The sequence below is a fragment of the Emydura macquarii genome, unplaced genomic scaffold, assembly GCF_026122565.2.
Source record: "Emydura macquarii macquarii isolate MOO-44397 ecotype Brisbane River unplaced genomic scaffold, CSIRO-AGI_Emac_v2 contig_1713, whole genome shotgun sequence".
Lineage (NCBI taxonomy): Eukaryota > Metazoa > Chordata > Testudines > Chelidae > Emydura > Emydura macquarii.
Window position 1 is genome coordinate 2,344,682 of NW_027131850.1, and position 14,441 is coordinate 2,359,122.

Below are 14,441 nucleotides of genomic sequence, written 5' to 3' on the forward strand. Positions count from 1 at the left end.
GAACTGTTTACATTTTTTTCCCTCCAGCCAGTGGCCAGGGTGGATATCAATCATGAAATTTTGTTTGTTTAAAATATTTCTTTATTAATATATATTTTATTTACCTGTTGCTAATTCCTTACTTTCTTCCTATTTTATAGTCTCAAATTGCTAAAGTGGATATTCTGTGCTTCTTTCTTTAATTAGTTTCCTAATTGTTAGTAAAATCTCAGATTTTACATAGAATTTTAAAGAAGTTTCGTATTTAAAATATTCATTTATACTGAAAAAGGCAATTTTAGAGTCTCATTAACATCCTTTGTGTGAGATCAACACAAACCCAAACACAAAACTGATACACAAGTAGCTGGGCTACTTTTACAACCAACATCACTTTCTGACATATTAAACGTCTGCTAATTGAGAGAGATGACATGCTTTGACTGGGCTATACTTTTCCTTCAAGTTTTGCAGTTTGAAACCAATGAGACTTGCACTCCTAAGCCGTTTAGATGCTTTTGAAAATCCCCCTTTTAACTGTTTATATATTGGGTTTAGGAGCTTAACTTTAGGTTTCTGTTTTGACAAAGATTTTATGCTGTGAGAACGTTTTTTAAATAAAAATACATTAGCCCCTGATGCTGCAGACACTTTTATGCACATGCTTAACTTTAAGCATGATAAGTTCCACTGAAGATAATGGGTCTATTAACAGGAGTAAATCTACATATCTATTTAAATATTTGCAGGATCAAGGCCTTAATTATCAATAGTTTTGTAACATTAAGAACAAGATATTCGGCCAGTCGTGGCATTTTAAAAAACAAAATAATTATAATTTAGTTCATTATAAATTTTGTTCATAAATTGAGGCGAGAAGGGACAATAATGATCATCTAGTCGGACATCCAGTGTAACACAGGCCATAGAATTTGATCAAATGATTCCTGCATCAAACCCGTAACTTTTGTTCAGTTTGAGCATGTATTCTAGAAACAGACATCCAAACTTGATTTAAAACTTAGACTGACAGAGAATCCACTGCATTGCTAGGTAAGTTGTTTCCATGGTTAACTACACTCACTCTTTCACAGATTTTAAGGCCAGAAGGGATCTCTGTAATCATCAACTCTGATCTCCTGCATAATACAGGGCTATTAAAAAACTACAATTTATTTCTAATCTGAATTCATCTACATTCAGCATCCAGCCACTGGATTTTGTTATGCCTTTGTCTGCTAAAGTAAAGAGCACTTTATTATCAGAATCTTTTCCCCATGTACATACTTACTTACATTATGATAGACCATCTCTTAACCTTGTCTTGTACAAACTAAATAGACTGAGCTACTTTATTCTCTCACTGTAAGGCAGATTTTCCAGACCTCAAATCATTCTCAAAGCTCTTTTCTGCATTATTTCCAAATAGTGGACACAGTATGAGACACAATATTCCAGTAATGGTCTCATTAATGCCATAGACAATGGTAAAGAACATATTCCTACTTCTTGATACTCCCCAGTTTATTTATCCAAAGATGTCATTTGCTCCCACAGTGCACTGGGAAATCATGATAGTCCAAAATGATCCCTAAATTCTTTCCTGAATTGCTGATTTCCAAAACACAGTACCACCCAGGTCTGGATCATTCTTTGTTCCTAGATATATATATATAACCTTTCATTTGGTTGTATTAAAACACGTGTTTGTTCAAGTGAGCCCAGTTTACCATGCAATCCATATCGCTCTGTATAACTTAACTATCCCCCCCATTATTATTTACCATTCCACCAATTATTGTGTCACCTGAAAACTTTACCAGCAATGATTTTATATTTCCTTGCACAACACAGATAAAGATACTGAATGGCATTGAGTCAAAAACAGATCCCAGTGTGATCCCTCCAGGGACACCCTCTCTGGGTGATAATTCCCATCTACAAGTACATTTTGAAATCTAAGATTGCAATAGCACAAATTGTCAAATTATTTTTACAAACCTCACCATGATTTAAGTCATTTTTTCTTAAAACAAGTAATTGAAATCTCTCCTTCCTGCCACTGAACCTTCTGACACATATTCTTCCTTATAACTGCACATTTAGGTCCTTGTGCCTGGGATATGACAGAATTTTTAATTGGTTTCTGCAGTGCTCTAAAGTGCTCATTGTAGCATTGTGCTTTATGGGATACTTCTGACACGGAATGGGAGCAGGCATACGGACATGTGCACACTCTCCCCATAGACTGTAGGCTAATCCTAACTGAGTAGTTGATAGGGCTCTGTACTTTGTGTGTGTGTGTGGGGGGGGGGGGGTGCGTGTGAAGGGGAGCAGTGCATCTTCGTTAGTGTTCATCTTGACAAGTACCAGCCACCACCAATAATTCCCTCATCACCTTGAAAGATAAACATGGACCCCAACTCTCCTTGGTTCCCCCCATCTATTATCATCTATGAGCTACTGAAATCCTTTCCTTCCACCTTCTAACGGACCAACAGATCAACCCCACCTCTTCTCAAGCATCTTGCACAGGACCCAACAAACTTATGGCTGCCACAATCACAGTCTAAGAAGCTCTACTCTAGAAGATATATCCTCTATAACACAAGGTTTAGATCCTTCACATTCCCAATCCCAAGGACTACTTGTGTAAATGAAATGGGAAGAATTTGGCCCTGAATCAGTTTTTTTTAAGAAGGAATGCTGAAGGGATAAACTAACCTACATCTGATTGTTACATTCCTTGTTTAATAAAGTGGCTATAAGCAATGCATTTTTGTTAGCGCAGTAGCTCATTATATTATAATAAAGTCAGTCAAATCCCAATAATCAAAGGTCTGTCAGCGGAGACCTTATAATCAGATTTATAAATCATCCATAAAAATCTGCATTGGCCTGAAACTTAATAAGCAAAATGTCAACCCAGGAGTTTACCACTTCTATTTATACTACCATGATGCTATCTTGTTATCATTTACAAAAACATGGCACACATGCATGGAAGAAACCTGCAAAGTTTTGTGGTCAACTGAGGGATTAGACAACTCCGACATGATATTTTGGAGTCATTCACTTTAAGAAGCAGCCAATCTGGATGCAATGACAGCTTTAAAAAAATCTCAATTTCATTTGAAAATTAGGTATTAGGTTTCTTTGTGGCTGTCATTTTGGATGCCCTCTACAAAGTGAAAAGAGCTTGCAACTACTTTTAAAGCTACAAAAATGGTTTTTAAAATCATAAAGGCAAAATTGAGCACACAGTGTCTTAACTATGAATTTTTCTGTTTATGCAAACTGAATTCAAGCATATTGGACCAAATTCTGCTCTCAAGGAAGTCAATGACAAAACTCCCATGGACTTTGATGGGACAAAGACTTGGTCAGGAATCGGACTTTAATGCAGTTAACTTTATGATTTAATATGAGATGAGTAGTGTCTGCTGGGTGAGAGTTCTAGTAATTACCTAGACTTTTTGAAGCACAACTTGTTGAATAAAATATATTTAATTCCAAAAAATTTCAATAATATGCATTTAAAATGAAATTCCAATTTTACTGTGTTTGAATTTTGCATGTAAATCAACTACACTGGGTGTAAAACTGGAATGTTATGAAAGTGATGTGCTTCCTATAACTCACATCAGTGTCTGCCATTTGTACCATGAGAACTCTTTATAATCCATGAAGTACACAAATACTATTAATAGGCAATATTAATCCACACTGGATTACATGCAGGAAGCTCTTCTTTACATCTACTACTAATGCTCAAGAGTGTGCTAGTTCACTCTGTGCTCCGGACAAATAACCAACTAATACACTGCATAAACAATGTAAAATAAACAAACTGCAAAATAATTAAGTTTTACAGTTAACCCCCCCAAAACAAAACATAAAAGCAACCCCCAAAAACTGATTCTAATCAAAGTAATATGGTGAATGAAATAACCCTCAGTGTTAAACTGACTCAGACAAAAGGACACCAAAAGGATCTTTTTAATACGATATGAGCAAATTTTGAAAAATGTATTACAATTTAGTTTCCTCATTATAAGCTTCAGTCGGCTGACTGGGGAAGTAATGGATGAAGCATTATTGCTCTTACATTGCTACAACTACAGAAACTGGTGGCTGTATCAATCAGTGGTTTATGTATTAATGAAAACGAAACAGGAAAAAATAAATTTTAAAAGGTAACTGAGTGCTCAGAGAAATTCAATGGGCAGTAGTGTTCTATGTTTAAAGAAGTGGTTCTAAGTATCCTAGGGGCACAAACTTTAGTGAATTGTAATCATTCTTATGACTGCTCTACAAGACTGGCACTACTACCTCAATGCGTATAAGTATTAAGGACTGATCTACAATGAAGACTTTCATTGACACAGCTACGTCTCTCAGAGATGTGAAAAATTCATACCTCTGAGAAACGTAGTTATGCTGACCTAATCCCTGGTGCAGACAGCGCTAGGTCATCAGGGAGAATCCCTCTCATCACAGTAGTGAATGTTTAAAATGTAGCGTTTCAAATTTAGGCATGGCCTAATAAACTAGCCATTTTCTACACTACAGGCGCTATGGTGGCACAGCTATGGCACTGCAGCTGTGCCACTGTAGCACATAGTGGGAAAAATCCACACCCCTAAGCAATGTAGTTATGCTGACCTAAATTCCCATGTAGACGGCACTAGGTCAGGAAAGAATTCTTCTATCAACCTAACTACTGCCTCTCAGAGAGGTGGATTACCTACACCAACATAATGAAAGAGTTAAGAGTCTAAAAGAAATAAAATAGTTGTAGGTATAGAAAAGTAATATTTTTGCTATATGCATATATTAACTTAGAAAGTTACTTAATCAGCTTCAAGCCTAAGAAATGCTTTAAAAAGAAAAGAAGGGGGGCTAATAGATAAAGAAGAAGTTGAAGGCCAAACAGACATCAAGCGCCTGGATACAGATAAAGGGCAAACCACAAGATGTAGAAATCAACGTCTACCCCCTTCCTGCTTTTGCTAAGGCTATGTGCCAACCTAAGTTAATTAACGGGCCCAGTAGTCGGGAGTGGTCTTCCTTGAAAGGAAAAACCCCTGACTAACAATCCCGTTAGAAAAAGGTCAAAAAGGCACCTTAAAAGACGCATGCGTAATGAGGTGTTAGAATATTATCGCACACCCTGCGTAGAAAATTGGTTCATTAGCATGAACATGGAATGACGTTTGTATGAAAAAGACCATGTATGTAGTAGGCGGTCGCGAAAGGTGTAAACCTTTTAGTACCCAGCCAATGGGGAACGAAGGGAGGGATTCTTTCGGCCGGGATAGGAAATATATACTGCTGAATAAGAAAGGAGGGGCGCGCTCCTTACAGAATAGATTTTTTTTGTTCTGGAGTTGTGCCCAGCTTTGCAAACCTGTTAAAGAAATAAAAGTAGTTGGTTTTTTTTACTCTTTACCCGCTTATATCCGATGTTCTTTATTAAACCTTTTTAGTCCTAAGTGGACGAATTGAAAAGGTATTTCTTACAATAAGAACGCCTCCCATCAGTATAGGCAGTATCTATACCAGTGTTTCTCAATTATATTTCCCCCCCAGATCCCTTGCCCAGCCATGCCATACCCTCCGCCGAAAAGTCCGAACTATCTACCCCTTTTCAGCGGCGCAATGAAAGCAGCTTTTGGCGGCGGGCTATCTGAGCCCTTTTCAGCGCTGCGATCAGCTGTTCGGCGGCGCGCTGACAGCTGTTCGGCGACCCCATCAGCTAGTGGTGTCTGCAACAGAGCTTAGGTCATCTTAACTATGTCTCCCAGGGGTGTGAATTTTTCACAGCACTGATTAACGTAGTTAGATTTACTTAAGTTTTAGGTGTAGACTAGGTCTAGTAGTATACACTAGCATGCTACTAACTGGCACGCTACTTGTAGGCCTGATCCAGTAAGATGCTAAGTGTCTTCAATTCAGTAAGAGTAGAGAGTAATAAGCACTTCATAGTATTCAATCCTAAATGAGCACTTATGCTGGTTCTCACTGCATCAATGCACCTCCACTGAACTGGACGTATTCCTAATGCACAACAGAGTTGAAGCAGCCCAGGACCATTGTAGTTTAGTAAATGCACAGCTAAACAGGAAATGATAGATGGACAATGGCAGGTATGGTTGATAATTTAGCTCCCCAATTCAACAAACACTTAAGCACATATTTAACTTTGGACCTGCCGGTAGCTTTTTTTTGTTTCCACTAAAAGATTACCTCACCCACCCAGTCTCTCAAGTAGTTTCTTTGAAATTCAATGAAACTACTCATATACTTTAACATTAGCACAAATTTAGGTGCTTTACTGTATGTGGATGGGATTACTCATATGCTTAAAGTTAAATACATAAGTGTTTTGCTGAATAAAAGCCTGGTAAGCAGGTATAGTTGCCCCACAAAATGGGAAACACTACTGACTACTATCTAAAGTGTGGCATTATCTTTCAAACGTTACTTCTAAGCCTCTGATTGCTTTTTCCTCTTAGACTCCACTAATTCATTATTCTTCTACTTGCCTGACTGGTCAATGAACATTTTGGACTAATTTTGATCTCTGAAAAACTCAGTCTAGTCCTATTTTAGGATAATCCTGCTCCAGTTAAAAACTATTTGTTGTGAAAGTGTTATATAGAGAAATACACAAGCAGCACAGGGGGTCGTATTTGCATGTAAATCAGAATGCCTTTCTAGCGCATAGTTAGATCTATGCTGAGGGAAGAAACTGAAAGGGCTGGTGTTGCTTGTGAATAAATGAAGTATTTTTGTTTTGTTTAGCACACTTTGAAGCCCATTCAAATTACAGAAATATCATAGCAACATCCTTGTGGTAATTAAATGATGACTTCTGCGTTGCTGTAACAGAGCAACATCACATTTGTGTGTCATTGATAAGCAATAAGCCTACAATTTTATTACTGTTCAGAAATGTGCCAAGCAAATGCAGTGGAAGATAAACAGCCCAATGTAGACCACTAGTTTAAATAATAAAGCTGGGTTGGGATGATTATATTCCTCATCCGGCCATAAATAACATGAATCTGTGACTAACTTAACTGGCTTCAGGGATAAGAACAGTAAATAACTGTTGGGTTTAATTCTGTGCCTGGAATTTAGAAAAGTGAACCATGTTCATTTCAAATTAATCCTAGGGGAAAAAAGAACCAGCTACTCTATATTTCAACACCAATACTTTACATTTTTATAGGGCAAGAAGCCCTATCTTTGTTTGACCTGTGCCAAGACATTCCATCACATATGGTCCTGAAGAATCACGCACCACTAAATAATATAGCAGAACCAAAGGCAATATCTGAAAGCTTGATCTCTGCTCAAAATTCCCATTAACATCAACAGAAGCCCATACATGGAATAAGTGTAAAACTGTATTTAAAATAAATGAGTCTAATTCTTCCACGCTTGTAACATATTTTACACTCTTTCACTCACTAGTGGAAGTTACTCATACAAATTCCACTGCACGTTGATGGAAGACTAGATTTTATGGACTACTAGTCTCAGTTGAAGCTCAATGGACAACCAGGACCCCACAGAATCCTTATGGGCCCACAAAAAAGTATTTTGAGAACCAAATGTAAGAGATAGAGGAAGGTTTGGGAAGGAAGTGAGCCTATAAGTGAGTGAGTGATCTGCAGGTAAAACCGTTTGGGAATCCCCTATAAAGAATTTAATACTAAAAACTAAATACTATAAACTAAAAAATCTTGGGCACAAGATAGAAAAATGAAATTCAGTGCAGAAAAATACCTAAATATTATTAAAACTCACATTAAAACTGTGGTTTTGATAGCAAAACAATGTTTGCAAAGACATCATCTTGTCAGTGTCACCACATATTTGAAGGGACACCACTGATATACTGCATGATAATATAAGGTCATTCCTCTAGACTTGAATTTACTTAGTTGTAAATCATTGTAGCATTTCAAAGGTGCTGAATAGTGTAGCAGCCCTGGATTAATACTAACCTCATTATCCAATTGTCACAAAAGATTGCTAGGAAATTAGCACATATTATACACCTTGTTTTAGATCTAAAAATAACTTGAGCATTTTAAAAAATAGCTAGGGCCTGATCCTGCAAACACAGATGTGTTTAATTTTACTCCTTTGATTTGTCCCATGTATGCCAATAGGACTATGCTCAGAAGTAAATTTACACATGTGCACAAATGTTTGCAGGATCAGGTCACAAAGTATTAAATCCATACAAAGAATATTTTTTAAAGCTCTAAAGCATTTTATTTTTACATTAGAACTTGTCCAAAAACCTCAAAGCCAAGAAAGTTGAATCAGAATCCAAGTTATGTTTTTATGTCCACCATAACCTATTAATAAAAATTCTAGGTACAAATAAAATTATGTTGATTTCAAATACCCTGAGAGTTCTGAAAACTGTGGTTATTAGTGTGAAACTCAAATCTTTACCATATTAGCACTTGATACCATTATAAACATACATGTGCATTTATTATTACTATAAAGCAGACCATCTTAGGCCCTGATCCTCCAAAGATTTATACACATTTGCAGTTAATGGAACTAATCACAATGCATAAAATTAAGCACATGCATAATGCTTCCTTTTATTAGCTGCTTATATGCTCACATGGGCCTCTGTTCTGCAATCTGACCCATGTGGACCATTGTGCCATTTAAAAAAATTAGAAATATGACTGTAAAGCTAAAAAAATTGGCAAAGGGACTCAGGGGCATCTGAAACTACTTTTAAATTCTGTTTTGATACTAACTGGAATTCAAGCTGGCAGAATCCCTTCAACATGCTTCAGCTCCGTGGGAACATATTAGATCGTGGTATGCTGGGAACTCTCCCGCCATGGGGCTGTCCCCTAAGATTCAGATGGAGTGATGCATGCAGGAAGCTAAGAGAGACAAAGAGGTACACAGACAAGACTTTCCAAGACACAGAGCTTTCTCACCCCCTGTCTGACAGCCTCTGTGCTGTTGAGAAGGATACAAGTCTCAGGAAAGAAGAACATCAAACTAGAGTGGAGGGAAAACAAACAAACAATCTCATAGTTGGGACCATCCTTCCAGATGATATCATGGTATCCTCTCGCACTGAAGATACTCCTCAAAGAGAGGGGACCTCAGTTATTAGGAAGAGACAAATAATAGTAATGGGGAATTCAATTATTAGAAATATAAATAGTTGGGTTTGTGATTAACTGGAAGAACCGCATGGTGAATTGCCTGCAACTTTCACTCTGGCAGATGTCTTAAGACACATAGAGAGACTTACATGCATAGCTGGGGAGGAGCCGTTGGTTGTCAAACATGTATGTACCAGTGACATAGGGAAAGATAGGAGAGAGGTCCTGGAGGCCAGATTTAGGCTGCTAGCTAAGAGATTAAAGTCCAGGATCTCCATGGTAGCATTTTGTGAAATGCTTCCAATTCAATGTTCAGGGCCAGTTAGATAGGCAGAACTGCAGGGTCTCAATGTGTGGATGAAATGATGGTGTAGGGAGAAATGTTTTAGATTTATTAGGAACAGGGGAATCTTTTGGGAAAGGAGGAGACTATACAGGAAGGATGGGCTCCACCTGAACCAAGACAGAATCAGACTGTAAAAATCAGCATATAAAATTAAAAAGGTCATAAAGGAGTTTTTAAACTATGGGCTGGGGCAAAGCCAACAGTTGTGTAGGAGCACACAGTTCGGAAAGAGGCATTCCTTTGGGGAGGATCTATTCACAGGGATTCTCTATATCCTAATAAAGAGGAGAAGATAGACTATGATAAAATACAGGTAGAAGCTGAAGAGAAACAGTCCCATTCAATCAAATCACACAAAGGCAGACAACTAATACTGACAAATTTTATAAGTGCTTGTATACAAATTGCTAGAAGTCTAAATAGTAAAATGGGTGAACTTGAGTACCTGGTATTAAATGAGGATACTGATATAATAGGAATCACGGAAACTTGGTGGAATGATGATAATCAATGGGACACAGTAATACAAGGGTACAAAATGTATAGGAATGACAGAGTGGGTTGTATTGGTGAGGGAGTGGATCTATATGTGAAAGAAAGCATAGAGTCAAAGATAATAAAAATATTAAATGAATCAAACAGTACCACAGAATTTTTATGGATAAAAATTCCATGCTTGAATAATCAGAGTATAACAGTAGGAACATACTACCGACCACCTGATCAGAATGGCAATGGTGATTATGAAATGCTCAAAGAGATTAGAAAGGCAACAAAAATAGAAAACAATAATAATGGGGAATTTCAACTATCCCCATGCTGACTGGGTACATGTCACCCAAGGACAGGACACAGAGATAAAATTTCTAGACACCATTAATGACTGCTGCTTCTTCAAGCATATAATCCTGGAACCCAACAGGGGAGAGGCAATTCTTGACTTAGTCCTACATGGCACACAGGATCTGATACAAGAGATTAATATAGCTGAACCACTCAGTAACTGTAATCATAATATAATTAAATTTAACATCCTTGTAGAGTGAAAATACCAAAGAAGCTCACCACGACTGCATTTTATTTAAAAAAGGGGAACTACACAAAAATGAGGAAGCTAGTTAAACAGAAATTAGAAGAAAATCACAAGAGTGAAATGCCTGCAATCTGCATGGAAACTTTTTAAAACCACAATAGAGGCTCAAATTAATGTATACCCCAAATTAAAATAGAAAGAGGACCAAGAAAATGCCACCATGGTAAAACAACAGAATAAAAGAGATGGTAAGGGGCAAAAATGCATCCTTTAAACACTGTAAGTCAAATCCTACTGAGGAAAACAGAAGGGACAAACTCTGGCAAGTCAAGTGTAAAAGTATAACTAGGCAGGCCAAAAAATAATTTGAAGAGCAATTAGCAAAAGACAAAAACTAACAAATTTATATTAGAGTACTTCAAATGCAAGAGGCCTGCCAAAAAAAAAAAAAAAAAAAAAAAAAATCAATGGAGCCATTGGACGATTGAGGTGTTAAAGGAGCACAAGGAAGACAAACAGTTTCAGAGAAAGCTAAATTATCTCTCTACCATCAGTTTTTATTGCAGAGAATCATAGAAGATTAGGGTTGGAAGGGACCTCAGGAGGCAGTCAAAGCCTGATCAACCCCAACTAAATCATCAAGGATGTGAGGAAGATTCCCACACCTGAATCATTCTTTTTAGGTAACAGATCTGAGGAGCTGCACCAGGTTAAGGTATCAGTAGACATGGTTTAGAAAAAAATTGAAAAATTGAACTGTAATATGTCTCCAGGACAAGATGGCATTCACCAGAGTTCTGAGAGAACTCAAATATGAAATTGCAGACTAACTAACTATGACATGTAACCTATCACTTAAATCAGGCTCTGTACAAAATGACTGGAGGATAGCTAATGTAATGACGATTTTAAAAAAGGCTCCAGAGGCGATCCTGGCAATTACAAGCTGGTAAGTCTAACTTCTTTACTATAGTTTCAACCAATTTGCCTAGTACAGAATAGAATGATCAGACATATAGATGAACACAATTTGTGGGGGAAGAGTCAACACAACTTTGGTAAAGTGAAATCATGCTTCACCAACCTACTAGAATTCTTTGAAGGGGTCAGCAAACACATGGATAAGGGTAACTGAGTGGATGTACTTGGCCTTTCAGAAAGCCTTTGACAAGCTCCCTCACCAAAAGCTCTTAAACAAAGTAAGCAGTATTAGGCTAGGAGGGAAGGTCCTCTCATGGATCAGTAACTGGTTAAAAGACAGGAAGCAAAGGCTAGGAATAAATGGTCAGTTTTCAGAATGGAGAGAGGTAAATAGCAGGGTCCCCCAAGGATCTGTGCTGTTCTGTTCAACATATTTGTAAATGATCTGGAAAAAGGGGTAAACACTGAGGTGGCAAAGTTTGCAGAGGATACCAAGCTTCTCAAGATAGTTAATTCCAAAGCAGATTGGAATGTTACAAAGGGATTTCACAGAACTGGGTGCTTGGGCAACAAAATGGCAGATGAAATTCAATGTTAATAAATGCAAAGTAATGCATATTGGAAAACATAATCCCAACTGTACATACAAAACGATGGGAGTCTAAATTGGCTGTTACCAAACAAGAAAGATCTTGGTATCTTGTGGATAGCTCTCTGAAAACATCTGCTGGAGATGCAGTGGCAACCAAAAAAGCTAACAGAATGTTAGGAATCATTAGGAAAGGGATAAATAACAAACAAAAAATATCATAATGCCAATATAAAAATCCATGGTATGTCCACACCTTGAATACTGTTTGCAGTTCTGATTGCTCCATCTCAAAAAGATAGATTAAAATCAGAAAAGGTACAGAGAAGGGCAACAGAAGTTATTAGGAGTGGAACAGCTTCCAAATGATGAGGATTAAAAAGACTGGAACTTTTCAGCTGGGACAAGAGATGACTAAGGGAGATATGATAGAGGTATTGTTATGATAAGAGTGTGGAGAAAGTGACTAGAGAATTGTTATTTACTCCTTCACATAAAACAAGAACCAGGCATCACCCAATGAAATTAATAGGCAGCAGGTTTAAAACAAACAAAAGGAAGTATTTTGTCACACAATGCACAGTCAACCTGTGGAACTCACTGCCAGGAGATGTTGTGAAAGCCAAAACTATACCTGGGGTCAAAAAAGAATTAGATAAATTCCTGGTGTATAGGTCCATCAATGGCTATTAGCCAACACGGTCAGGGACACAATCCTACGCTCTGGGTCACCCTAAATCTCAGACTCCCAGATGCTGGGAATGGGCGACAGGTGGTAGATCACGTGATGATTACCTGTTCTGTTCACTCCCTCTGACGCACCTGCCACTGTCAGAAGACGGGATCCTGAACGAGCAGGACCATCGGTCTGACCCAGGATGGCCCTTCTTAGGGGTTGCCTCTTGGCATCAGGGTGGAGCAATGCATGCTGGGAGCTCTCCCCCAGCAGCCTGCCCCCTGGCTAGGAAGGGACCAGATGGAGCAATGCATGCTGGGAGCTATGGGTCGTTGCTCCCCCGGTGACCATCAGCTCCGTGTTTAAAGGTGTTGCTGCAGCCGAGTCTCCCCTCGCCCCCCCCGCAGCTTGGCCCTTGGCGAGTCCCTCCCTGCAGGCCCCCGGCGGCGCGCCAGGCGGCCTCGCGCTACCTGCGCTCCTCCTGCTGCTGCCGTCGCTCTCCATCCTCACGCCCATGCTCCTGGCCGGCCCCAGCAGCAGGCGGGCGCTGCTCCCTGAGGTGCCGCCCGGCTCGGCCCGGCCCAGCCCGGCCCGGCCCGGCCCGGCCCCTCCTCTCGGCTCCTGTCCCGAGTGCGGCTGCCGAGTCCTCCACTCCCCTCCCCCCACCCTGCCCGCCGGGGCGGGGCCGCTCTGGCCGCATGCGGGGTTGCTATGACCACGGTCACGTCGCCGGGAGTGTTACGTCCCGAGGCCCGGGAGAGAGGCTAAAGGGCATGGCGGGAGGGGGGAGGGGAATGGAGAAGGGCAAGGAGAGGCGGGGCGGATTGAGAAGGGGGAGGAGGCTGGAGAAGGCGGGGGTGGGGGGGAGAAGAGGGCAAGGGGAGGAGGAATGGAGAAGGGGGGAGATGCAGCCCACCCAGGCATGAGCATGGAAGGGGCTGTGTGCAGCAGTGAGGGGTGCAGCACTCTGTTGTCTTCCCTGCCAAAGTCCCATCTGGCCGTGTTTGGAGCTGCCTGACCCATCTCTGGGCTGTAGCTAGGAGGCACAGTAGGCTGTGGCAGCAGGTGACTTAGCAGGCAGTGGACCTATCCAAAGGGTGTAGATCTGTGCGCTTGGGGGATCTCTGGGCCCTGGGCTATGTCACTTCTCTGCAGAGTCTCTCTTAGAACAATAATAGCAACAAATGAAGCTCCCCTTCCCCCCCAATCCATTGTAGTAGAAGTATTATTTAGCATTTTTATTACTGCAGTGTCTGAGGACTATCCAAGATGGGGCCCCACAGGACTAGCACTGTGTAAACACAAGTCCCTGCTGCTGGTTGAAGGTGACACATTGATGGTCCTGGGGACTGACATCCAGTACACACAAATCAGGTGCAGCGCAGACAGTGGTAGTGCAAGCTTCACCCATGCTGCTAATCCAGGGACCCTCAATCAGGAGGGTCATCCTCTATGGAATAAATAGGTAAGTGAATCTTCAGGATGCACTACACCTCGCATGATCCAAAAGGTATGCTCTAGTTCATAGTTTCTCAACCTGCGGTAAGCGTATCTTTGGGGGTATGCAAGACACAGGCAGGGGGTATGCAGTGAAAAACCCAGTGAAGGGAGGCAGATGGCAGCTGCCCGCTTCCTGCCCAGTCCCAGCTCCCAGAGTAGAAAATTGAGTGTTGGGGTACTTATTAAAATTTTCAGAAGTTAGGGGGTACTTGCTACTTAAAAGGTTGAGAAAC

At 40.0% G+C, this 14,441-nt stretch overlaps 1 protein-coding gene across 1 annotated transcript in view; it reads right to left on the reverse strand.

The window, feature by feature from the left end:
- SPATA7 (spermatogenesis associated 7) overlaps positions 1–13,298 on the reverse strand; it is a 77,185-nt gene extending 63,887 nt beyond the window's left edge. Inside the window, exon 1 of the mRNA XM_067556358.1 lies at positions 13,179–13,298. Coding sequence (XP_067412459.1) covers positions 13,179–13,224 — 46 coding nt within the window. The 5' untranslated portion in view covers positions 13,225–13,298. The remainder of the gene's footprint in view (positions 1–13,178) is intronic.
- Positions 13,299–14,441: the final 1,143 nt, after the last annotated feature.